This window comes from Lissotriton helveticus, chromosome 10 (genome assembly GCF_964261635.1).
Source record: "Lissotriton helveticus chromosome 10, aLisHel1.1, whole genome shotgun sequence".
In the NCBI taxonomy this organism is placed as follows: Eukaryota; Metazoa; Chordata; class Amphibia; order Caudata; family Salamandridae; genus Lissotriton; species Lissotriton helveticus.
In genome coordinates this window covers 82171836-82194313 of record NC_136071.1, presented here as the reverse complement: position 1 = coordinate 82194313, position 22478 = coordinate 82171836, and the positions used below count along the sequence as shown (strand labels likewise).

Below are 22478 nucleotides of genomic sequence, written 5' to 3'. Positions count from 1 at the left end.
ATAATCCTCCTCCCATTCCTAAGCGCCTTGAAACCCTCTGGGTATGTAGTGCGCTATACAAATTTTATGACTTGACTTGACTTGAACCATTCAACAACAACTGGTTCAAATATGTTCTCTCAATGTTTTAAGCTTTATTACAAATGTCACAAAAAGATGTTAATATTTCACTTCTTTTCTTGGATTTTCGTCACAATAAAATACAGTGAACATAATCTTCACAAAAGTTTAAGCTATTGCCATTATAACTTACAATAATTTTTATTTAAGTATTAATAAGAGAAAAATAAAAGCAATTGTTATTTGTAATATCAATACATCTAAGTCACGTAAATACAACACATATTGCATTACAAATGCTATAGGTGTCACATTTGAGAAAGTTAAAACTATTGGCATTGTAAATGACAAAGCGATTCATTTAGCTATTTTCAAAACCAACACATAAATACAAAATTTGTCATTTACAATACCAATAGCTCAAACTTTCTTAATGCAAGACCTATTGCATTGCAAATGCTTGTTTACCATAGGGAGAGAGTTTTGCATTAAGATGGCCTTTGATTTCTCTATTTGGGGTTTCCAAGAAAGCTTAGAATCGAAGGTGACCCCAAGGTATACGAAGTTGGATACACGCTCCAGAGTCGTCCCGTTGGAGTTTATTTTCTTTTTCTAGCATTTGTGCGGTCTCAACGTCATGTATTTGGTTTTGATTGGGTTAATTTCTCAGCCTTTTGCTTTACAATATTTGTTTGAGACCACAAGATTGTGTCGTCTGCAAATGTAGGGCACACATATGGTTCCCTCCAAGTTTGGGCGAGTCATGGGATGACTTTTGCAAGTATTCAACCAAATCGTTTACATATAGAAGAAATAAGGTTGGCGCCAGGACACAGCCCTGGCGCACGCCCCTCCTGACCGGCATCTCATTGGAGAGCTCACCCCCTTTACCCCAGCGTACCTTGGCCAAGTTGCCCTCGTGTTACCTTATGGTTTGGTTTAAAATCTCATCTGGTACCCCCAGTTGATATAGACTTTTCCATAACTGCACCCTTGGGGTTGAGTCAAATGCTGCCTTTAAGTCGATAAAAGCAACATCCGCTTTTACTTTAGCTGCAGCACTACAGAAACGTTCTTTAATTATTTGTTCTTTTTGGCCCCATACAGCGCATTCATCTTTAATGTTGGCTGCGTCCCTTTCTTTAGATGCTGTTCACTGTAACCTGAATACGGCAAGCAGCATCTAAAGAAAGGGGCGCGACCACCATTAAAACCGTCTTGCATTTGCAAGAGTTTGAGCTATCCGCATTAGAAATGACAATGCCTTTTATATAGGTGTTGCTTTAAAAAAAATATAAATGATAGGCAGTCATTTACAGTGCCAATAGCTTAAATTTTCGCAAATGTGAGAAAAATGCTTGATTTTGTATAATGTGTTTCTATGTATCTTAACGTCTTTTTCTATCTTTTTTCATGGTGTTGAAAATAATTGTGACCCAGTAACTCTTAATTTAGAGCAGCTGAACCAATAATCACAGGTACTACTACAGTGTAAATATCAAAGTTGAGCTTATTTCCAGACCCTTATATTAGAAAAACACTCTTTGCTGCCTCACAAATTGCATGTACCAATTACTTTACACAGTGAAACATCCCTCCTAATACTCACTGGACCTTTCAATGTGATTTTGATCTTAGTACACACATTGAACTCATAGCGTTTTGGTTTTGATTAAACCAGTTAACAAAACAAGCATTTGCAATGCAATAGGTCTCGCATTTGCAAGAGTTGGCGCTATTGGCATTGTAATTGACAATGCCTTTTATTCATTTGTTTTGAAAACCTGCAAGCAGTGCATAAACTTGCACTTTATACGTATAGTCCTTGCTTACGAGAAGCAAGACTGGCAGTAAAAGTGCTTGTTTATGTACAGCTTGCATGTTTTCAAATGCATAAATAAAAGGCATTGTCTTTTACAAAGCCAATAGCTCAAACTCCCGCAAATGCAAGACCTATTGCATTGCAAATGCTTGTCTAATTTGTGAATAAGCTTGTTAGTCCCTCCTTAGTACCGCCTTGTATCATTTGTAACCTCCCATAAGGACTGGCCCTCTTACTTCTGTTGTTACATGGTATGTCTTAAGCACTATTTTCTTTAACTAGTTTCTCCTACTGCAAGCACAACATGCTTTCCTGCTACATTCAGTGCGCCATGAGCGCTTTCACTTTCCAAGCAGCCCGGGACAATGGTGGCTGCTTCTATGAAATGAAATATGTCTTGCATTTACAAGAGTTTGGGCTATTGGAATTGTAAATGAAAATGCCTTTTATTTATGTGTTAATTATCAAAACAGATCAATAAAGGGCATTGTTATTTACAATGCCAATAGCTTTAAATCTTGCAAATGACGTTCTGCATTGAAAATCCTTGTTTTAAATGGTAACAGATGCTGCAAACTGCTGCAGTGTCAAACTAGGTCTAATACATCAGCACCTTAGTCCATACTAAGTGCCAAAAGACCTTAAACAGCTGCCCCACGGACCTCACTTCTGGTCCCAGGCATTTCTTCCTTTCTGTTGCTTCTGCACACATTCTGCAGATTTGGAAATTCAGACAGATTGAAAACTTCAAAAATATTAAGTACCCGTTAAGATTTCCCTGCTATCCAGATTCTGCAGAACTTTTTTTCACTATACACAATATGCTGAAAATAGTGGCTTCCGTTTTCCAGAAGAAAAATCAGAGCCACAGATTTGGAGTGCTGCAGATTACAGACCCAGTAGACTGCAATGTAAAGCTATTACCAAAGACCGTTAAAAAGCCGGACATGTGGAAGCATGGCCTAGGAAGGCATAAAATTGTGGCATTTCTACTGGTAGCAGCAGTGAGGCCCAACGATGAGTTGGCTACAGGGGCGCTCACTAAGTGAACGCGACTCCCCGACACCCCTTAAGCGCGCTCTAACTCCAGAGCGTCGTCTAACAACGCAGACAGTGTGGTGAGACAAAGCCGAAGGTATGGGCACCTCACCCTTCCTGTTCCCGTCTAGTTATCACACCTTTCACTATCATTGGATCCAGGGCCAACCGACCGACGGGCCCTTGGCCAACGTCATTCATTTTAAAAGAAACGCGAGATAAGGCTCGTGTTGATTTGTTTGTACAGCACACAGTGCATAACGTATGTGCTTCTAGGCCCTCTTGAGAGAGGCACGTGTTTTTTTACTCCTAACTAAAATGAACACCGTTTGTTAACTGCATGCGCAGGAGAGCCGGACAGATGCATTACCCAAAAATTATGACACGTTGCGTATCACTCGAATCGTAGGTGGTAGCGACGAAGATCAGACTGAGGTCTACTCACTGACTGGGCTCCAACTGATTAGTGCACTGACATACCCGCACGCATCGCTTTACAAAAGCACTAAGTGGAAAATACTTTATGAGCATTCGATAATATCACCTTCTCTTCTGTCCTGTGTATCGGAGAATTTCACGGGCACCAGTCCGCCTGATAGCACGGGCGCCCCAGACCGCCACGCTTACCCTTGTTCCCAGAGACCCCCAGGGGGCCGCAGAGCAGGCACGGGGCCATGTCCTAGAGTAGGAGGATGGTGGATTCACCACAGTGCCAGCAGATGGGCGTTCACACTGGTGACCAATGGAGATGGTTGTTTATCATGGACACTACCAGAAAGCGGCCTTTGGCATTCTCCATTTTTTTTTTCCCAGAGTTTTATATAGCGTGAACTAGACCCAAACCGAATCCGGTATCAGAGCGCTTTACATATTTTCCAGTTACGTTACATGAGGACACACTTTCATTTTAGGCACAGGGAGATTAAGTGATTTGCCCAGCATCACAGGAGGTTTTGGCGTCATTACCGAGACTCGAACCCAGATCCCCAGGTCCGAGGTCGAGCGCCCTAGCAGTTAAGCCAACTCCTCTCCCCAAAGTGCCGCACTTCGGCAAAATCGCGGGCGCAGTAGAGGGGTTAATCTCTGCTTGTGTGTTGATTCTGGGATGAACGTTCTGATTTTTGCCTGCAGATTATGTATATGGATAGCTATGGGGAAAAGTGTGCTTTGCTGCTTGACCTGGCTTTTAATGACCGTTTGGTATTGTCTTGGAAATGATGGCTTCACATGTTTCAATATTTTGCCTGGTGCACTGGTTCACTTGTGGGAAGGCCTACTGCAATGCTCTTAATCAGAGTACCGTAGTATACTAACTGGCCGCAATATGATCTCTTACTACATCTAGTTCTACTCGGTATGCTTAATTTTTATGCCTCTCCCAATGACTGCTTTTACCAGTCTGTTGTCTAAGACCTTTTTTGTACAATACCAATACTTAGAGTGAACTTAAGTTCAGTTCATTTGTTTGTTGGCTTTGTCAGTTTAACTTGCTCATTATTTAATGGCTTTCCTTCCTCCTGTTATGTTTGTCCCTTCCTTGGAGCACAGCTCCTTTATCCTCCTTTTGATTAGATGATTGTATCCTTCCACACATCAAGAAATTATATTTTATATTTTAAATTTTGCTCTCCATTGAAGTGCATATGTTTGATGCTCTTCACCATGTGCTGATTACCTCCTCACATTTTCACGATCTCCTTGTTCCCCACTCCTCCCAGGCCGTCCAAAAAAAGAACAGTAACAGGTATATTTTTGCTGAGGGTTTATTAAAGAGCAGCCTTTTTTGGGTTGGTTTGATCGCCTTCTTTCCACACGATACATGATAACCCAAGTCTTGGCACACAATGTTTGTATTCATGGCACTGGGGTAGTGGTGGACTGCTGCGCTCGCTCAGCCAGAGTTTGAAGCAGAAAGTGTACTTACGAGTGAGTGGCCCAATCATTTTTTTCAGTTTAGACTCCGCCATGGCAGGCTTTTTCCTTGATATCATGACACTTATTCACTGCATCAGATAGCGCTTATGTTCTTTTAGTCTCCTACAAATAGCCTTAAGCTGGACCCCGTGCAGCACGCTTATAAACTTTGTTTATCCTTTTCTGTGTGAAGAGTATTTGATTACAATTTTGAAAAAAAAATGCTGTATATGTATATAATTGAAAATATTGAGTTCAGTGTTCAATTTAGAGATACCTCAAGACATTACTTTAACTTCGCATTACAATCAAGCATTCGTTAAGCCAGTAGTTTTGCATTAATAAAGGATTATGAACTATGAGGATTTACCAGTACTTGTAGTGTTTGTGTCCATCAACTCTATTTTATCTCTGTATCTTTTATTACTACGCATCTCTACTTTTTTTATTCATCCTTTCAGGGTAAGATAGCAGAGTGAGTGATCCTGATTTTTGGAAGGTATAAAGAAATGAAGAGTGGGCTATAATCATCTCTCTTCATTGATTAGTTTAGGATACTTTTTATGTCCTTGAATATCATGAAGACTTTTTAGTGATTGTGGAGATATCTGGGATTTTTGTGACTTCCTGCTTTATCTGGATTCACCTAGGGCAAAGTCAAAGTTTTCCTTCTTTAGTGTGCACGCATGAACATTTGCCAGAACTGAATTTCCTAGAGGTAATACAGATACTATTGGGTTCTCCAAGCAAGGATTATCCCCTGTTCTTGTTCATCAGTATATTCATTTAGTACACAACAGTTAGATGGTTTAACATGACACGTTTAACTTCCCCTCGTCTTTTTGAAGCAAGCTTTAGCACTTGGTATAGAGATTCCTTGCACGAACAGTGTTTGTATAGAAGAATTGTTTCATTGTTCTGCCTTTTAATATTGATTGTTATTCAGAACACTGCTTGAATGGCTCAGATTTACATTGGAACAGTTGAGATTTGTCTTGTTCTTCATGCAGCTCGGAAATGGGCTGGCCCCCCAAGCTTAACGCCAGCATAGTACTAGTCTCTACGTCAAAGCACTGTACGGTTGAATTATGAAGATTTGTTGGTTTGTGCGTTAGTGCTGTTTAGGAATGTACCACCATGATTAAGAGCTATTTATGGTTGTACGAACATGTTTCTCAGCAGGTAGGGGTCATTATGTGCTTCAGAGCAGTTCATTTGATTGCATTGTTTCAGAGTAATGCTTTTGGTGGTGGACTGTCCTGGAGCGACAATCTTGAGAGGTTGGTCAAAGAAAGCCTCAGATGGACTTTAAAAAAAAAAAAAATCTTTTTATTAACGTTTCAACAAACATTGGTGGTCGTCACATTCTGGCAATACCATAATTGCAGTTGTACCTTAGGCAAGTCAAAGCATACAGTCCATATACATTTAAAAAATACTCATTGCAGTTCAGCACTAAACATTTAACAATGCAAGTGATTCGTCAATCTGGGTAGTCTGGGGGGGGTTCGCATATATGACCCCTGTACTCGTTCCAATTCGACCATGCCCCAACCCGTTTCCGGGGGCACCCCCTGGCTATGTACACTGTCTTCTCCTGGAGCATGCACCAGTCCATGTCTGTTTTCCATGGGTCCAGTTTTGAAAGCCCCACTGCCCCCCACAGCCTAGCAAGGTTTCTCTTTGCTATTACGAACCCCAGTGTGGCCCAGGTCCTCCCACGGGATGACAGGTCGGTGGACTCCCAAATGTTCAGTAGACACCTCTTTGCCTCCACTCGAAGCACTACCTCCCACACCTCTTGCGTGCATCTATGTACCTGTTGCCAATAAATCTGGAGCACTGGGCACTCCCATAGTATGTGGAAGAATGTCCCTACCTCTCCACATCCCCTCCTGCAGAGCCCATCCTTGCTACGGTCCATCAATTGCAATCTAGTCCCTGAAATGTAAATCCGATGGAGGATTTTAAGCTGAATCAGCCGAAATCTGGCCGATATGGCCACTTCCTTACGGGACGCCAGCGCACTCCTCCACTCCTCCTAGTCTATTTCTAAGCCGTCTGCCTCCCACTTCCTTTTAAGGTTTTGCAGTAAGTCCGCGGAGTTATTAATCATTTTTTTATATGTGAGTGAAATGGCATGTTCGGGAAGGTGGCCGTCTAATAGTCTGACCTCCAGGGGTGAGGAGTCCGGGGCAAGGTCCCCGGGGGGATGTTGGATTGAAGGGAGTGTCAGACCTGTAGGTATCGGAAGTATTCTGAGTGGGCGAGCTCATACGTGTGTTGGAGCGAGGCAAGGGACACCACCCCTCCGGGGCCCCATAGGTCTTTTATGTGGGAGATCCCGATTAGGTCCCAGTTTCGGAACCCTTTGGTACGTGTCAGGGTGCCCAGCCTTTCTGAGGCCCATAGCGGGGTAGCCATAGTTGGAGTGTCAGCCCATCCCAATTTGCGCTGCGCAATGTGCCATATCTGTACTGAGTGCTTGGTGGGTCCGGTAAGCGGGTATTTTCCCGGTTTAGAGTATAACGCCGCCTCAAAGTTCCCGCCCGGTAGGAGCCACCGGTCCATTCCATACCCTGGATCGGTGCCATCGCAATAGGTGCCCTGGTTGATGGCCCCGAGATGCGCGGCCCAGTAGTACTTTAGAATGTCAGGGAGTGCTATACCTCTGTCAAACCATCCCAATGTAAGTTTCTGAAGGGAAATACAGGGTGTTCCGGACCACAATAACTCTCTGTGTGGTTTCCATAGTCGCGAAGTAGGACTGTGGAACCAGGTCCGGGTAATTTTGCAGGGCGTATAGGAATCTCGGTAACGCCATCATTTTGAAGAGTGACGCCCTTCCTAGTAGGGACAGCGGGAGCTTCCGCCAAGAGTCAGAATCCCTTTTGAACTGCTGCAAAGACGGCAGGAGATTCCTCTCGTATCTAATAGCTTTTCCTCTGGAGATAAAGATCTCCAGGTATTTGAACCCTTCTGTGGCCACTTTAATCGGGCAATTCCAGGGGATAGCCGGGGGGGTCTCCGTGAACAACATACAGTAAGGATTTGCCCCAATTAATGCTATACCTCGAGTTCTTTCCGAAGCTGGTGAAGATGTCCATAGCCACTATTAGGGACTTACGGGGTCTCGTGAGATAGAGAAGGATATCGTCCGCATAGAGCGATATTCTGTCCTCCCAGCCATCAGTCCACCGGATCCCCTTATGGGATAGGTCTTGACTGATCCAGGCAGCAAGCGGGTCCAGCGACAGTGCAAAAATCAAAGGTGAGCGGGGACACCCCTGTCGTGTCCCCCTCTCTAGAGCAAAGACCTCGGAGATTTTATTGTTGACCGTTACTTGGGCCAAGGGCTCAGAATAAAGGAGACGTACCCACCTGATGAATCCGGGGCCGAAGCCCAACTTCCGGAGGACCGCCATCATATAGGGCCATTCTAGCGTATCGAGTGCCATAGCGGCATCAAGTGATATTACTATTGCATCTTCCTGGATGGTGTGACAGCGCCCCAGCACTCCATGAAGACGGCGGAGATTGAGTGCCGTATTGCGATGGGGCATAAAGCCCGACTGGTCCGGGTGGACCAGCGTCGGTAGGACTGGCTTGAGCCTATTGGCCAAAACCTTGGCTAGGATTTTGGGCTTCGCGTTTAGTAAGGATATAGGCCTATAAGAGGCACGGGAGTCTCTCGGTTTACCGTCCTTGGGGATGGCCACAATGGTGGCAATACACTGGTCTCGTGGCAGCGCACCCCTCTCCCTCCTTTCTTCGAACATTCGCTTCAGATATGGGCTGAGGCCGTCGGGCTTCAGCTTATAGAGCGCGATAGGCAGTCCGTTGGGTCCTAGGGCTTTTCCCGAATGGAGATCCCTGATAGCTCGGCCCAGCTCTTCGGCTGTGAGTGGCGCCTCCAAGGCCTCCCTGTCTTCCTTCGAGAGGGCAGGCAGACGGATGTCCGTCAATAAGTCCACAGAGTCCTCCTCAGGCCGGTCAGAACCACTACTGTAGACCTTCTGATAGTGCCGTGCAAACTCCCTGACAATCGCACGAGGTTCTGACACAACCGCCCCTGACTCAGTCCTGAGCTCCGCCATCACGTTCTGTAAGCGTTGTTTTTTGTCAAGCCACGCTATGAGCTTGCCCGCCTTATCTTCCTGATCGTATATTCTGCCCTCACCATCTCTAATTGTGCGTTTTGCGGCATCTGTTGCCAATGCCTTGTATTCCGCCCCTTTAAGTAGCATCCGGTGGGTTTGCTCCGGATTAGCGTCAGTATGTGCCACTGCTTCCAACTCTGAGATCCCCCTCCATTTGGACCATTTGAGCCTCCCGTTCCTTGAAACGGCCCGCGATCGCCGAGAGGGCCTCCCCCCTAAGCACTGTTTTGAAAGTCTCCCACAGTACCACCGAGGAGTCCACCGTGCCATAATTGTTTTCAAAGTACTGTTCAATTGCCAGTGTCAGTTTGTTCCTCGTGTATTCACTGCGGAGATACCAGGCACTAATTGGTGCTTCACTTCCTTCCGGCTGTCTCCCGAGTGTGAGATGTACCATCAGCGGGGAGTGGTCCGAAATGCCCCTAGCTAGGTGTGTGGCTTCCTGTACAGTGGTGTCCTGCTGTAGAAGCGCTAATATGTAATCTATGCGCGAGAAAGAGCGGTGAGGGCCGGAAAAGAAGGTGTATTGGTTGTCTGTTGGGTGTCGGAGACGCCATAGATCAGTGAGACCAAATGTCTCGAAGTCCGCCAACCACTTGTGGCCCGTTGGTGTGTCCCTGGGAGGGTGCCTGTCGAGGTGTCCTGAGACCACGGCATTAAAATCTCCCCCCACCAGGAGCTGTCCCTCCGGAAGGGAAAGGAGCAGCTTGCCCAGGTCTTGGTATGATTGAGTTTGAAGCCCAGGCGGAATGTAGCTAGTGACGAAGTTGATACTGCGGTCTTCCCACCTGCCCGAGACAACAGCATATCGACCAAGGGGGTCAGAATCTGCGTGGTCTATGACTAGGGGAAAGCTGCGACGTATCAGGATGCCCACCCCGCGGGACCCAGAAGTAAAGCCGGCATGGATCAGAAGGGAATACCCCCACCTGTTAAGTGCATGGCACGTGTTACCCAGCAGGTGGGTCTCCTGCAGGAGCACCACATCAGGCGAATGCCTTTTAACAAATTGTAGCACTATGGTTCTTTTGAGCTTATCACCCAGCCCGTTGACGTTCCAACTAAGAATTCTGAGGCTTTTATCCCACCTCATAGTAGTACGCACTCTTAACTGCAATAACTGCCCTGAAGCTCCTGGTACAATGCACCCTACTAATTGCATCAATCTGTAGTGACCATTCCCAACAACTCATCCCACTCCCAACCACCCCCCGTCCTCCCCCCCCAAACTCCAGAACAGGATAACTTCCACCCTCCCTGCTCCGTAGGTTCCAAACTACCCACATCCCCAATTAGCAGAGCGCCTTTTGCCCAGACCCAGCCCGGGAGTGAGGAAACCTCCCCCTCCCGAAAAGAAAAAAAAACTCCTGTAGGGGTAGTGTGCACTGGCCCCAGCCGCCACCCCAGTTCACCCCCATGCAGCACAATTATTCACTCAAGTATACCCTCCTACGGAGGTGAGCTTTGTTCAGTGTCATTAATGTGCAGTGTCCCTACAGTCATTGCAGCAGCCCCCCAGTCAGATGGACTTCTTAATCCAGTTCAACTAGCTCACTGTCTAGTATTTTGAAACTCTGTCAATTGCAGCATATCCCAGTTCTGAATGATTCCTATGACTGCCAGTATTTGTCAGTGACGTCCTAAAAGGGCCAACATCAGGTTTTGTTGGCAGGCCCTAGCCTTAATTTAATTGAGCAACAACGAAAGTGAGCCTCCCTTGGCAGCAATATAAATATACCAAGAATAGTACTTGCAGTAGTTAAACACAGGATTCCAGGGAGACTTGAAGCTCTTTAATGCTTGTAAGAAGTGATTGAGTCACGTGAGCATGTTAGTTTAAAATCAATGCAAGTAAAGGCCCCTCAGTGTATTGTGCGCAGCTACTGAATTAATGGAATGAAAGATCATTTTAGCAAAAGGAAGTAATACTGAGGATGAAGGTCTGAAGCTCTAGCAGGCAGCTGTCTTGTTGTGAATTTTGTTTGTTCCCCCAGGAAGCTCCTTCTGTGATTTTACCTAGTAATCTTTGCTCACAAAAATCCTACAGTGCACATAAACTGCCCTCATGGAGAGCCCTAAAGGATGGTCCTGCTTTTGCCCACAAGATATTAATTTCTTTCACCAGGCTATGGGTCGATTGCTGGTTTGTTAGCTTAACTCTTCCTTACATTGCTCTGAACCCATCACATTGCTCTCAAGCGCAACTTGGCATGACGTGGCTTCAAAATACATAGTTCTTAACAATTTTTCCTTCATGCTTGTAAAGACAAAATACCACCGCACCTCCCGCAATAAGTTTAATTGAAATCTTTTCAAATGTCATGTTTGTTTTTGCTTGTCCATCAGTTACACGTAGCTTAGCCATGGGTGCTGCCAGCCATTCCTAAAGGTAACTCTGATCTGCAAGAACTTGTTCTCCATCTTTACCTTGTTACACCATGCTGCATTGATACTCATTTGTTCGTGCCTTTTAAGTGCACCATAAACTGGGTAGTCTGGGGGATCCAGTGCCTGAGATTTAGATTTGAAAGTGGAAAGGATGGATTCTCCAGCTGTCAGTTCAGTCTAGTGATGTCTTTGAATTTGACCAAATTCCAGTGTTTTCCTCACCTTCTTTTCGGAAACTTAAGGAATACACTCTGCAACTCATTTGACAATGCTAGTGTGCTGCTGTTTTCCATACAACTGTCCTTTTGGGTATGCAGTGTACTGAATAAACATGAGGCTTTCATATTTCACACTGATGAATCTTGCTTTTACCTTTCCTAATGTTTGGTCTTTAAAGAGTATCGGTTTCTAAATCATCTTTTGAATCTTGAGTGTACTTTAAGTGGTGGCTGGCGAACTCTTAAATTGGTATGGTACTTGCCAGTAGTTCTGGTAAGTGAGCAAACAAAGCACGCCGATCTTGTCTAGGTGGTTCGAAGGGGTTCTCCCGCTTGAGAAACGTAAAAAAATGGGGCAAAATAGTGCATTTGTAAGTTTAATTTTCATATAACTTTGCAAAAAAGGCATAGGATGTAGAAAGCGCGTATCATTAGTGATTCATCAAGAGGGGCATTTAAGCTATGATCTGCCACCTGTGAACCACCACATAATGTATTTGACCTCTGCACACAAGACTATTTGTTTTTTAGCAGTGTTTTTTCTTCAACAGTGACTGTGCGCAGGCCTCTCTGAACTCCCGGTGACAGGAGAATGATGCTTACCACGACCTCCTTTTTTAAAATTTTGAAACTTAGTCTTGTGTGACCCCTTATTTGTTAAGAATTAACTTCTGTGTGCCAATGCCAGCATTTTGCCATTGTTACTCCCTTATGCCAAAATAAACATACAAAATGCCAGTTATTGAATTTTGGCATTGTCCATGAGTGACCCATATGCTAAAAATTACTTCCAGTGTGTCGCACAGAACCAGCTTTTTCTCATGGCTTGGTTCTCGCCAATCTGACACCCTAAGCCAATAATTCTATTAAATATAGCATGGCCAGCGGCAGACTCAAAAGCGTAACACATGCTAACAAACACTCTTATTCACTAATTTTGTTATATCTATCTTGCTTCTTGTGCTTGCAGCTCCTTCTTTCTAGCAGCAGAGTAGAAATCCGACACTGGGCATTAGAACCAGCATGGCATGATTCTTCACCAGGAGCCAGACAGAGCAGCAGGGCCAGGTTTCAAAAGGGGAAGACTCACCTGAACCCCTCCTGCAGCTTCTTGATAGGAATGGAAGCACAGCCCTATCAGAAGCCCTGGCAGGTCTCTTGAACCTACCCTGCGTGCTCTTTTTAGAGCCTCATGGATGCATTGGTGTGATCCCTGACAGCCCCATTTAAGCAGATAAGCTGTGCTACCTGAGTTATCGTGAATAGATCTACTAAATGTTATGGACTATACTTTTGTGAGAGGACCAAGCTAAAGTACGCCCTCACAACTGTGCAATTCAGACCTACAGAGTGCGGTGTTTTTGAACACCACTGTGTAGTTGGACTGTGACCCAGCCCCCTTCTCCACCTGTCATCATGAGCCTGGAGAGGCCAAGAGGGCTGACCTGCAGAGAGGCAGCATTCATGAAGACGTGAGTAGTGTTTTCATAAATGCTGCTAAATTAAATAATTGGCAGAGGCTCGGTGCACTATGTGTCTCAAGTGGAAGGGCTGTGCCCGACACGCCGCTTGATGAACCACTTCTGTTTCCTTGGTCATTTGCAGTTGTATACTTTACTTACCCTTCTGTAGAGTGTTTAGATACTTCAGTTGCAACTATCCTCGCATGTTCTCCGAGTTACCCCAGCTGGACGTTCTATTGATGATGCAGGTCGCTGAAGGGAAATGTCAGACCTGCGTTATCTAGGCTGTTGTCTACTTTTTTTTATTGTGTGTAGTTCTATATATTGATAGTATTGCCAGCACCCCTCCTTTTTTCTCTTTTTTAAAAATTGAAGACCAGAGCTATGAGAGAACCTTCACCACCTTTGTCCGGGATTTGGCTCTCGCGTTACAAACATCTGAGACTCTTGAGAGCACCCATGCATTAAAAACAGGTCTCAGAAATATTTCTTCTGTTAACCTTTTTTTCTAAACTTATCTCTGTTCTCTATTAATTTTGTATTTAGTATTCCTTCATGGCCCTTAGATACCTCATAGCCAAAGTCCCATATGTCTTGTAACATGTAAACGAATAACAAAGATGGTTGATGTTTGTTCAAAACCTACAAATTATTTGTGAATGGTAACTCATGTAGAACATATTTTTGTTTGTTTTTTAAATGCAGATGGTGGTTTCCAAGAATGCACTGCAGTACCGAGGGAACTCCCAGCACGATGCGCAGGAATTCCTTCTCTGGCTATTAGACAGGGTGCATGAAGACCTTGACAGTGTTGTCAAGCACAATGGGGGACCACCCATTAAGGTAAGAACTCTGCTGCCGCTAATGTAAAGGTGATTGAACAGAGAAGCATATGGGATTTGTGGAAAGACTAGGGTGTGGACATTTCGGTTGACATCTGTGATGACAACATCCAGTCATTGTGACTGAATTCTATATTTATGTTGGAGTTGAAGTAATTCAACATACTACACTTCTGCTCAGTTTTCTATCACCAGTCAAGTGATAATGGACATAACCGTTGATACCACATGCAGGATGATAGCATAATTTGTCAAGTCACCTACGTTTGGTGGATTTTACTTTTTGAAAATTTTTAAATGGTATTCACCCACCTAACAAATGTCTTTATAGACTTTATTGGGGTATGCCCTTTTTAATCGTTGATCATCCTCCAAAAAAGAGCTCAAACCTTAACAGGATCACCCTCTTAAAGACTTGACATGACCCCCCTAATTTTAAGTCTAAATGTCGACAAATCATGTATTTGACACTGATAAAACACTTTCTGTCAGTCCCCGTGGACAGCCCTCCATAGTTTGCTAAAACAAACTAGACAGATTCCTGAGATACGCACAGAGTAATAAAACTTTAGGGCTATGCCTACAACTCCGGTATGAGTCAAACCGCGATAAGCTTACATCCTACATTATTCAACAATCTGCAGTGCCTAAAAATCATTAGCGAAGTTGGGAAAATAACATCCACACGCTATAAACATCCTTGTTGCACAGAACCTGCCTATAGTACTGTATTAAAACTATTTAAATTGGACACGGGCCTACTCGCCAGAAAGGGTGAATAGGACCTAAAAATAGCTCGTAATGAATGAATCGCAAATGAGAGTGGTCGAGTGGATTTTTCGAGCCCTGGAATAACATTGCCAACAAGCTGATTTGTCCTTTTGTGCCTCTTTCTTATGGGTATGCACTATTTATGGGTGTATCCAAGATAGAACAGTCATGTGATGAAGGCTTGAGGCCGAAACACGTCGGGTGGCGACTTAGAATAAACGTTAATTATCGAGCCTTGTTGAACCCCAAATTTTTTGTGTTGGATGAATGTGTGTGCGTGTGTGTGTGCATATATATATATATATATATATATATATATATATATATATATATATATATATATATATATATATATCTATATCTATATCTATATCCAAATCCAACATCAAAATTTGCCCAACATGGAGATGCCCTCACGGAAATAATTCCCTCTGCCAGTGAGGTCAGCAAACAGCCCTGCACTCCGCTGTCTGTCAAAGTTATCTTTGTGGCTCTATGCGTTTCGAATTTATATTCTTGATCACAAGCCTCGCACAAACGCAGGACAGCAGCTCTCTGATGTAACACCTGCAATTTTTTTAAAGTCGTTCCCCCCCAGTGGGCTGATACTCACGCCCATTTAGGCAATGGAATTCTGTTATTTTCAGTCCCATCAGCTAAATATTCCCAAGTGGGTGCTGCTAATTCGTAAAAACGGGCAAAATAAAATCCTCAGTGGGTGAGACATCAGCTCAGGTTGTTCTAAACGACTGCCAGTGGTACTAATGTGAAGTTCACCTAGACAGGGAAATACGTACTGTAAATAATCTAGGGCAACTTCAATTCAATAGAAAAGTCAAAACATGTCAAATAATAGTTGCAACACTAAAGTTTAGAAAAATACAAAACGATTTTATTGTATATGATTTTGTTACAAATTTAAAAATCGATATGAATTTACAGAGACAATAGTTTGTGCAACATCCTCACTGCATACATTCATCACACTTACGTACCACAATCTAATGTTTGTTTCAATACTCCATATATATGATGATAATACAATTAATTGATTTGTGTAGTAATTAGTCAGACAAAACATATAGAGTATAACAGAGAATCCGATTGATCGCATAATTTTTGGGTGGTTTCCAAGTTGTCTCAATGCGCGTTTCGGCAGAAACCTGCCTTCCTCAGGAGTTCCACCTCCAAATGTTATGCTCATTTGGTAAGTATCTCAAAAGATGATGGAGCTGGTAATTTGTGGGTGTGGATCACAGACTCTAATTAGGCCAAAAGGATCAGACCAGAAAAGTCCAGTATCGCAAAAGTTGATAGATGCATCAATATATTTAAAATAGTTAAACCTGCAGGTCAATGGTCATGTGTTGTTTATTCTTAATATGATTCTTATTCCGAGCTCATAGCAATTGTGGCTATAATAGTGAGGAGATTAAGACTCTTCTAGATGTCGCAAGGTCCTCACGAGAAATATTGTCGGGGTGGGACGAGCTACTCCAGTAGAGCATTTTGCTTTATCCGTGAAGACCGGCATCAGTTAGAGCTGCCTGCACCGTGTCCGTACAGAACGAACCTATTATATTTTGTGGCACCTAGTGGAGTAGCAGCACGTCCACCCTGGCAGGAATATTTTTCAGTGAAATATATATATAATCTGCAACTTATGGCTACCTTTACTTATACAAATTAACTGTTAATAACAAGTTCACTTAGAAAACAGTTAAAGAGGTAGGATAACCCTGATTGTAGGAAAGGGGCGTAGACTGCCATTTCACAGATATATATTGTGTCTTGGAAGAACCACACTCAATATAACCATGAAGGCCTGATTTTGTCTGTAGAGCCCAGGGCAAAGTCTCGCTCCACTACATTTAATCCTTGAGCTGTCTGGCCTGGATTATAAACACTTCCAACAGGCTTTCTTAAATATGCTAATAGACTGCATTGCTATTTTGAAAGGGACGGAAAACCTCTTTCTACCAGTTCTTCATGTCCTTTCAAACTCATTCGGTAGCGTAAAAACTATCATCCCAGAATATAGCAGACTACACTGAATTAATTATGTATTTATTTGTTTTACATTCTCTTCAATTTGCTGAAACCTAGCAACCTTCTTTGGTTAAAGTTCAGCTGGGTAAAATTGCATCCTGTAGGCAAAAGTCCTTCTCGGACTATCCTTTTCATAATTCCGCTCATAAAGGATTTCTTTGAGTTCCTTAAAAAAGGTTATCCTCTAAATCAGACGGCCTTTCAATACCATTGGTCCTTCCTTTAAATCCCTCTGAGGCATTGCATGAATTTGACATTCAGCCTGTCTCATGAACAATTGCTTTTTTGGTGCCTATTAAGTAGCTTTACGAATGGATTCGTCAATTATTTTTGAAAGCCCCATATCCAGCAAAAAGATCATTCCTTACCTTCTCGCTATAGGGGATGAATGTATCGTCTTTTCAGTGTGTATCATTGCCAGTCGACATTGCCGAAGAGACCGAGAAATGTTGCTTGTTATCACAGAAAAATAGAATTACAAGTAAGTAATTTTTGTTTACCGAAGATTTCCAGCCTAGCAATTGGGAGTAATTTAATAATTTAGTGTATTTAAGTAACTTACTTTGATGGGGGAGCTGTTACGTTTAAAAAAGGACATGTATGTGTTGGATCTGTGGTCATGAATTAAAGATAACAGCCTTCCAAGAGAGAAAGCTGCAAGTACTTCATTTATGGCGTGCAAATTAGTGTTGCAAATGCATGTCTTACAAGCCACCACCCTTTATTTCCAGCCACCGCTGGAGGAGGAGCCACCACCAGACGGCCCATCCCTTCCAATTGCTGGGACATTTGTACAAGAACTTTTCCAAGCACAGTACAGGTAATCTGCTATAACTTTGTTCTGTGTGCAGGTGTTATTTGTCCTCTCACTTTTTTTTAATGATTGCAAATTCTCAGCTCACTTCTCAAGTCACTACACCTGACTTTGTGTGTACTTGCCACCATCACCTCACCTGGAAATCCTGCATTTCATTTAGCTCTAGTTTCCTTGAGCCCTGTTCTGGCGTTAATCTACCTATTGCAGGCTGTTTGAATTAGCATTTATAGGTATTCTTCTTGCTTCAGGAACAACTAAGGTGAGTACATTGCATAAATGTTCCCTGCCGTATTAATCGATTTACATTCAGAATGTTATTCTTCCTTGGACATTGGACAAGATGCCCACTGATGTGTGCTTGATATTGTGCAGTTGTGTTTGACTTCTGTCTACATGTGCTGGTTGGTTTGTTTCACCTAATGCATTAATTGTTTTTGAGTGCTGTATATAAGGTGTTGAATAATTGTACTTTGTTTCTCTTTTGGGTCACGGATACTTGGAGCTATCCAGTTTCTTTACATTTAGCAGCATCAAGTTTTCTTAGCTGTTCGTTTTTGACCATAGGTCTGCTTTGACTTGCTTGCTCTTTGTAGTGTATCTGATGCCTCCTTTCTTGTTTAGTCTGTCAATCAGAACAGACCTATTTTATGTATGCACTGTTTCCCCGTCTTCTTGTCTTGAGTTCCGATCTTCGGTGTATCCATTCAAAGTCGGTTTTCTTTTTCATTGGATACTTGGTGTGATCGTTATTTTCACTTGATTATCGAGCATCTCGTCTGATGCCCTAATTCTTAATGCATTTTCCCAGTTTTTTGGTGGTTCTAATTTTGTTCATTATTTAAGGTCAAAAGACAGTGTTTTTACATTGAGTTTATTTCTTAACAGTTTATCTGGTTTATGCATTCACACTACTGAGATTCATTATTAGCGAGTATTGGTTGTGTTAGTGTTTTATATGTTTGGCATTTGGGTTAACCACTGTTTGTATTGATTATTTTATACATTCTAATGTAGCTGGAAATGTTCCTTTGGCCTTCTAAAAATTAATTTGCCTTGATTGACCATAGTATTTTATACCAGCAGAATTAAGACTGCATCTTGCTCATAGCTTTCGCTGTCTACTGATGTTCTACATGCATCTAATATGCTGACTTTAGCTTCCCAGTCTCACTCTTGCTCGATTTCCAGCATACTCCTTTAACTTGATATTTGCCGTTCAGAAAAGGTCTTGATGTCTAGTTTTTAAGCCAAGTGTCATATTTCTCTAAAAAGTTTTTCTTCACTGCAGGCACCCCAGTCTCAACGTTTCACTGCTTTCAACAATGATCTGTTAAACCTAAAATTGCCCAGTTAATCTGTGTATAAATTAATTTTGAAAATATATTTAATTGCAGGAAAAGTGTTCCTTGTGGGCACTTGGGATTGCTCTCAATTGTTTTCAACAGTGAGGATAGATGCTTAAAAGTTTCTGTTGTGGAAACTGCTAACTATATCGGGGGAGAAAAGCTGTCCCCAGTACCAGAGGATTTGATTGTTGCTGGCTGCAGGGGTAGCCATGTGAAACATAACAAGAGCATGGGGAAGTGCGGATCCGCCCAGGCTAACCCACTGGAACTCAGATCTAGATTGGTGCTAGAGGGCAGAAAAGCTGTTCTATCAAAGCAGGGGTTGTCCCAGGAAGTGGGAAAAGGTGTAGGGAGCTTGGCGAGCCTAGAGAGGATATTGTCTTACTTGGGGGGGATCGAGGATTCTGAATGCTGGAGGGTTACTGCCATGCCATAAGTGATGGGCCGTAAAAGCGTCCCTACGCTTATAGTTAACATTCTGCTTTGAGATTGCCATTTTCCAAATGCCATGTATATAGTGAGATATTCGTCATATCTTTATTCACATTTTTCGGTGATGAGCATGATTTCATAAAATGAGTTTAAAATAAAGTGACTGTTGTAATAGATTTATGGCACCCATGGTGCCAAGAGTTCTTCATTCTCTGGCCACTAGTGCCTAATACACCAGTGATTCAGATTACATGTTCGAGTGCAGTGACTCTGACCGAGGCTTATAGCTGTAGCCTACCTTTTCACCTCCATGACTGGTATCTTGTAGATTTTTTCAACAGTGGCATGTGAGATTTGAGGTTGATATATCAGCCTAGTGGTTTTCTCGTCGCTCAGACCCATTTACAATCTAATTCTTGCCACACACTGTTAAGGAAGCAGCACAAAGTTTGAATTCACAAATTAGATTTCTTTTCCGGCTATAGTCTTCTCTCTGGCATCCCACCTGACTGCTGTCTTAATTTTAAATCTTTAATGTTGACCCAGGATCCATTTGAGGTTATTGTCCAGTGCCATTTTGATTTAATTTCCATTTAACCACGTGCCAAGTGGCTCACTAAAACTCTAATTTAAAGAGACTCTTTGTATGGTTTTACTGAAAGTCTCTCAATGCTTTCATAAAATGTTCAGTTTCCCACTTAAACCATTCAACTTCCAGGAACGTGGCTCTTGCTAGGGGGTCGTGGTAAGAGAAAAAGAATGGTAACATAGAGAAGTGCGTTGTGGGGCGAGTGAGATTTGGGAATAAAGAAATCGTATTGTAGTTAATCTGTTATTGTAATTATTCTAAACTGGCACATAAACCGGTTTATCTCCTTTTATTGAAAAACTCATAGCATGTTCTCCTCTTTATGCCACAGTGTTTGAGACCTGTAGTTCTTCTTTAGTATTGTGTTTTGGGGGTGTTATGTTCAATTTTCTTTTTTTGGTTTTCCTTTCTCTGTTTTCTTTGTGTGCTTTTCTCTTTTTTTCCTTCGCTTGCCACCTTTTTCTTTTGGCTTGTATTCGTTTTTGTCTTTCTCTCAAAAACTGCCCTTTGTTGTGTGTAAATTAGTTTGGTGCCTTCTGTTTCATTCCAGGTCTTCCCTGACGTGTCCTCATTGCCAGAAACAGAGCAATACGTTTGATCCCTTCCTTTGCATCTCTTTGCCGATCCCACTGCCTCACACACGGTAAGAGTTCAATTGTTTCTGGTCTAGGCAGCGCACTGTCTCATACAAAAGAAACTGTTAGCCCGTCCACGAGTGCCTGTCCCCAATTAAGAAATACATTATCCAATTTAGATTTCTTTTGACTAACATGCTAGCCCATCTACAATGTTTTATGCATTCTGTGCCTTTCAGTGCTGCATTGGTCTCTAGTTTGTACATCTGAATAGGGGTGGGTGATAAATTCCACTCCACCAATTTTGCTCACTCCACATTAGGCTTGTAACACGGAGTTCTGGCTAATCTCCGCCAACCGTGGTGTGGCTGAGTTTTTTCTGCAATGATTAGTTGGTGTCCTCCAGCGAGCTTTTCTCAACGTGGGTGATCGTGACCGTTCGCGATGAGAGCTGCAACTCTAATAGAAAAAAGAAGCAGCACCCTCTGGCGTGCCATGTTGTGCCGTTTGCCCTGATTTTCCAGTGCAGAAATAGCTCCAGGTGCAAAAAATCAGCACGACTTGATGTTTAGTCCGCGGGCAGAATCAGCAAGTTCCACTCACCCATGCATCTCCATGCCACGGGAACATTATTAGATTTACACTTTAGTCGTCTGAATATCTATAAATGATGTAGTTCACTGCCTGGCTCCATTTTCTTTTACTGTCTCATTCAAAGCTAGTGTGTGCGGTTTCTAACCAGTAGCTATCATTGTGGCAAAGATATTGCCCGGCTATAGCCCTATTGGCAGCAAAGTGTCATTCTTGATCCACTCTTTTTTTACCACTTGCATGTGACCACCTGTACATCCTCACCAGACACCATTCAATATTGGATTTTGCTTAAGCATGAGGTGTCATTCCTAGTCATTTGATGTCTCTGGTTTTCTCTTATGCCTTTTGTGTTTTTACCCAAGGATTTTAATCCGAGTTGTCTTCTGTTGATATAATGTGCGTAATCCTCCAAATGTTAGTAATGTCACAGACACTATCAAAAGAGCCTAAGCCATCCGTCAACCTCCGTTTATACATTATGTGCTCCGCTCAGCACTGTGATCACAACAAACTACTCGTTCTTGCACCTTTTTCTTGTCTAAGAGTTCAGAATATCCCCCCCGCCCCCCTCAGTAACACCCGCCCTCCTCCGAAGCAACAAATATCTACCATTGGATATATTTTCAACTATGCACAGAGTTTCCATAGCCTTCTCAAGTGTATTCTTTGCAGAACTGCAACATGACATTTAACTGAATCCCAAGAAATTTGCCCTCACTCAAGCAGTCTGTGGTGACCCACATCTTAATTTTTAGTACCATTTACATTCAACTTGAAAAGATGATGCTGAAACACTTCCTGTTCTTACACCCTAAAAAGTGCGTTACCAACCTCTTATTGATGCCATTAGAGTCATGGCTTACTAGGGTTTGCGAGAACATGGGTGGAGCTGCTCAGCCTTGCATTGTCCCAAAGGACCTAGATGTTCCCACACACATCAATTTTGAGGGTGTGCATTGGGTTGCTATCACAGTAACCTAAGTGTGTGCATTCCTCTACCTTTGAGATAGCAGATATTGCTTGGATCATGAAGGCTGCTTTGGTGGGTGAGGGAGATAATGTAATGGGTAAAGGCCTTTATTAATCAGCCTTACCTCAGAAAAAATGGTTTGTTGATGATACTAACAAAAAGGTTGATTGAAACAAATAAAATAAGCACATCCTAAAAAGATTTCTGCTAAAATAATTTAGGACTGTGCCCTCGTTTCAGAGATTTTGGCTTCATGAAGTGGAAATATTAACAAGCTCATTTCTGCTTTACCATTCTGCTCTGAAACCAGCTGCTGCCTATTTACACGCCTTTATATGGTTTATTTTCTTTTACGTGCAAATCAAAGGCGAGTAAAAGCATTCACATTTTTTTGAAGGAACCGCATACAAAAATAACCTAAAAAGAAGAG

The 22478-nt window shown here is 42.8% G+C and overlaps 1 protein-coding gene across 1 annotated transcript in view; it reads left to right on the top strand.

Moving 5' to 3' along the window:
• USP31 (ubiquitin specific peptidase 31) overlaps window positions 1–22478 on the top strand; it is a 164175-nt gene that overhangs the window by 31405 nt on the left and 110292 nt on the right. Inside the window, exons 2-4 of the mRNA XM_078664786.1 lie at window positions 13769–13906; window positions 17457–17545; window positions 20460–20552. Of these exons, the coding sequence (XP_078520912.1) occupies window positions 13769–13906; window positions 17457–17545; window positions 20460–20552 (320 nt within the window). The remainder of the gene's footprint in view (window positions 1–13768; window positions 13907–17456; window positions 17546–20459; window positions 20553–22478) is intronic.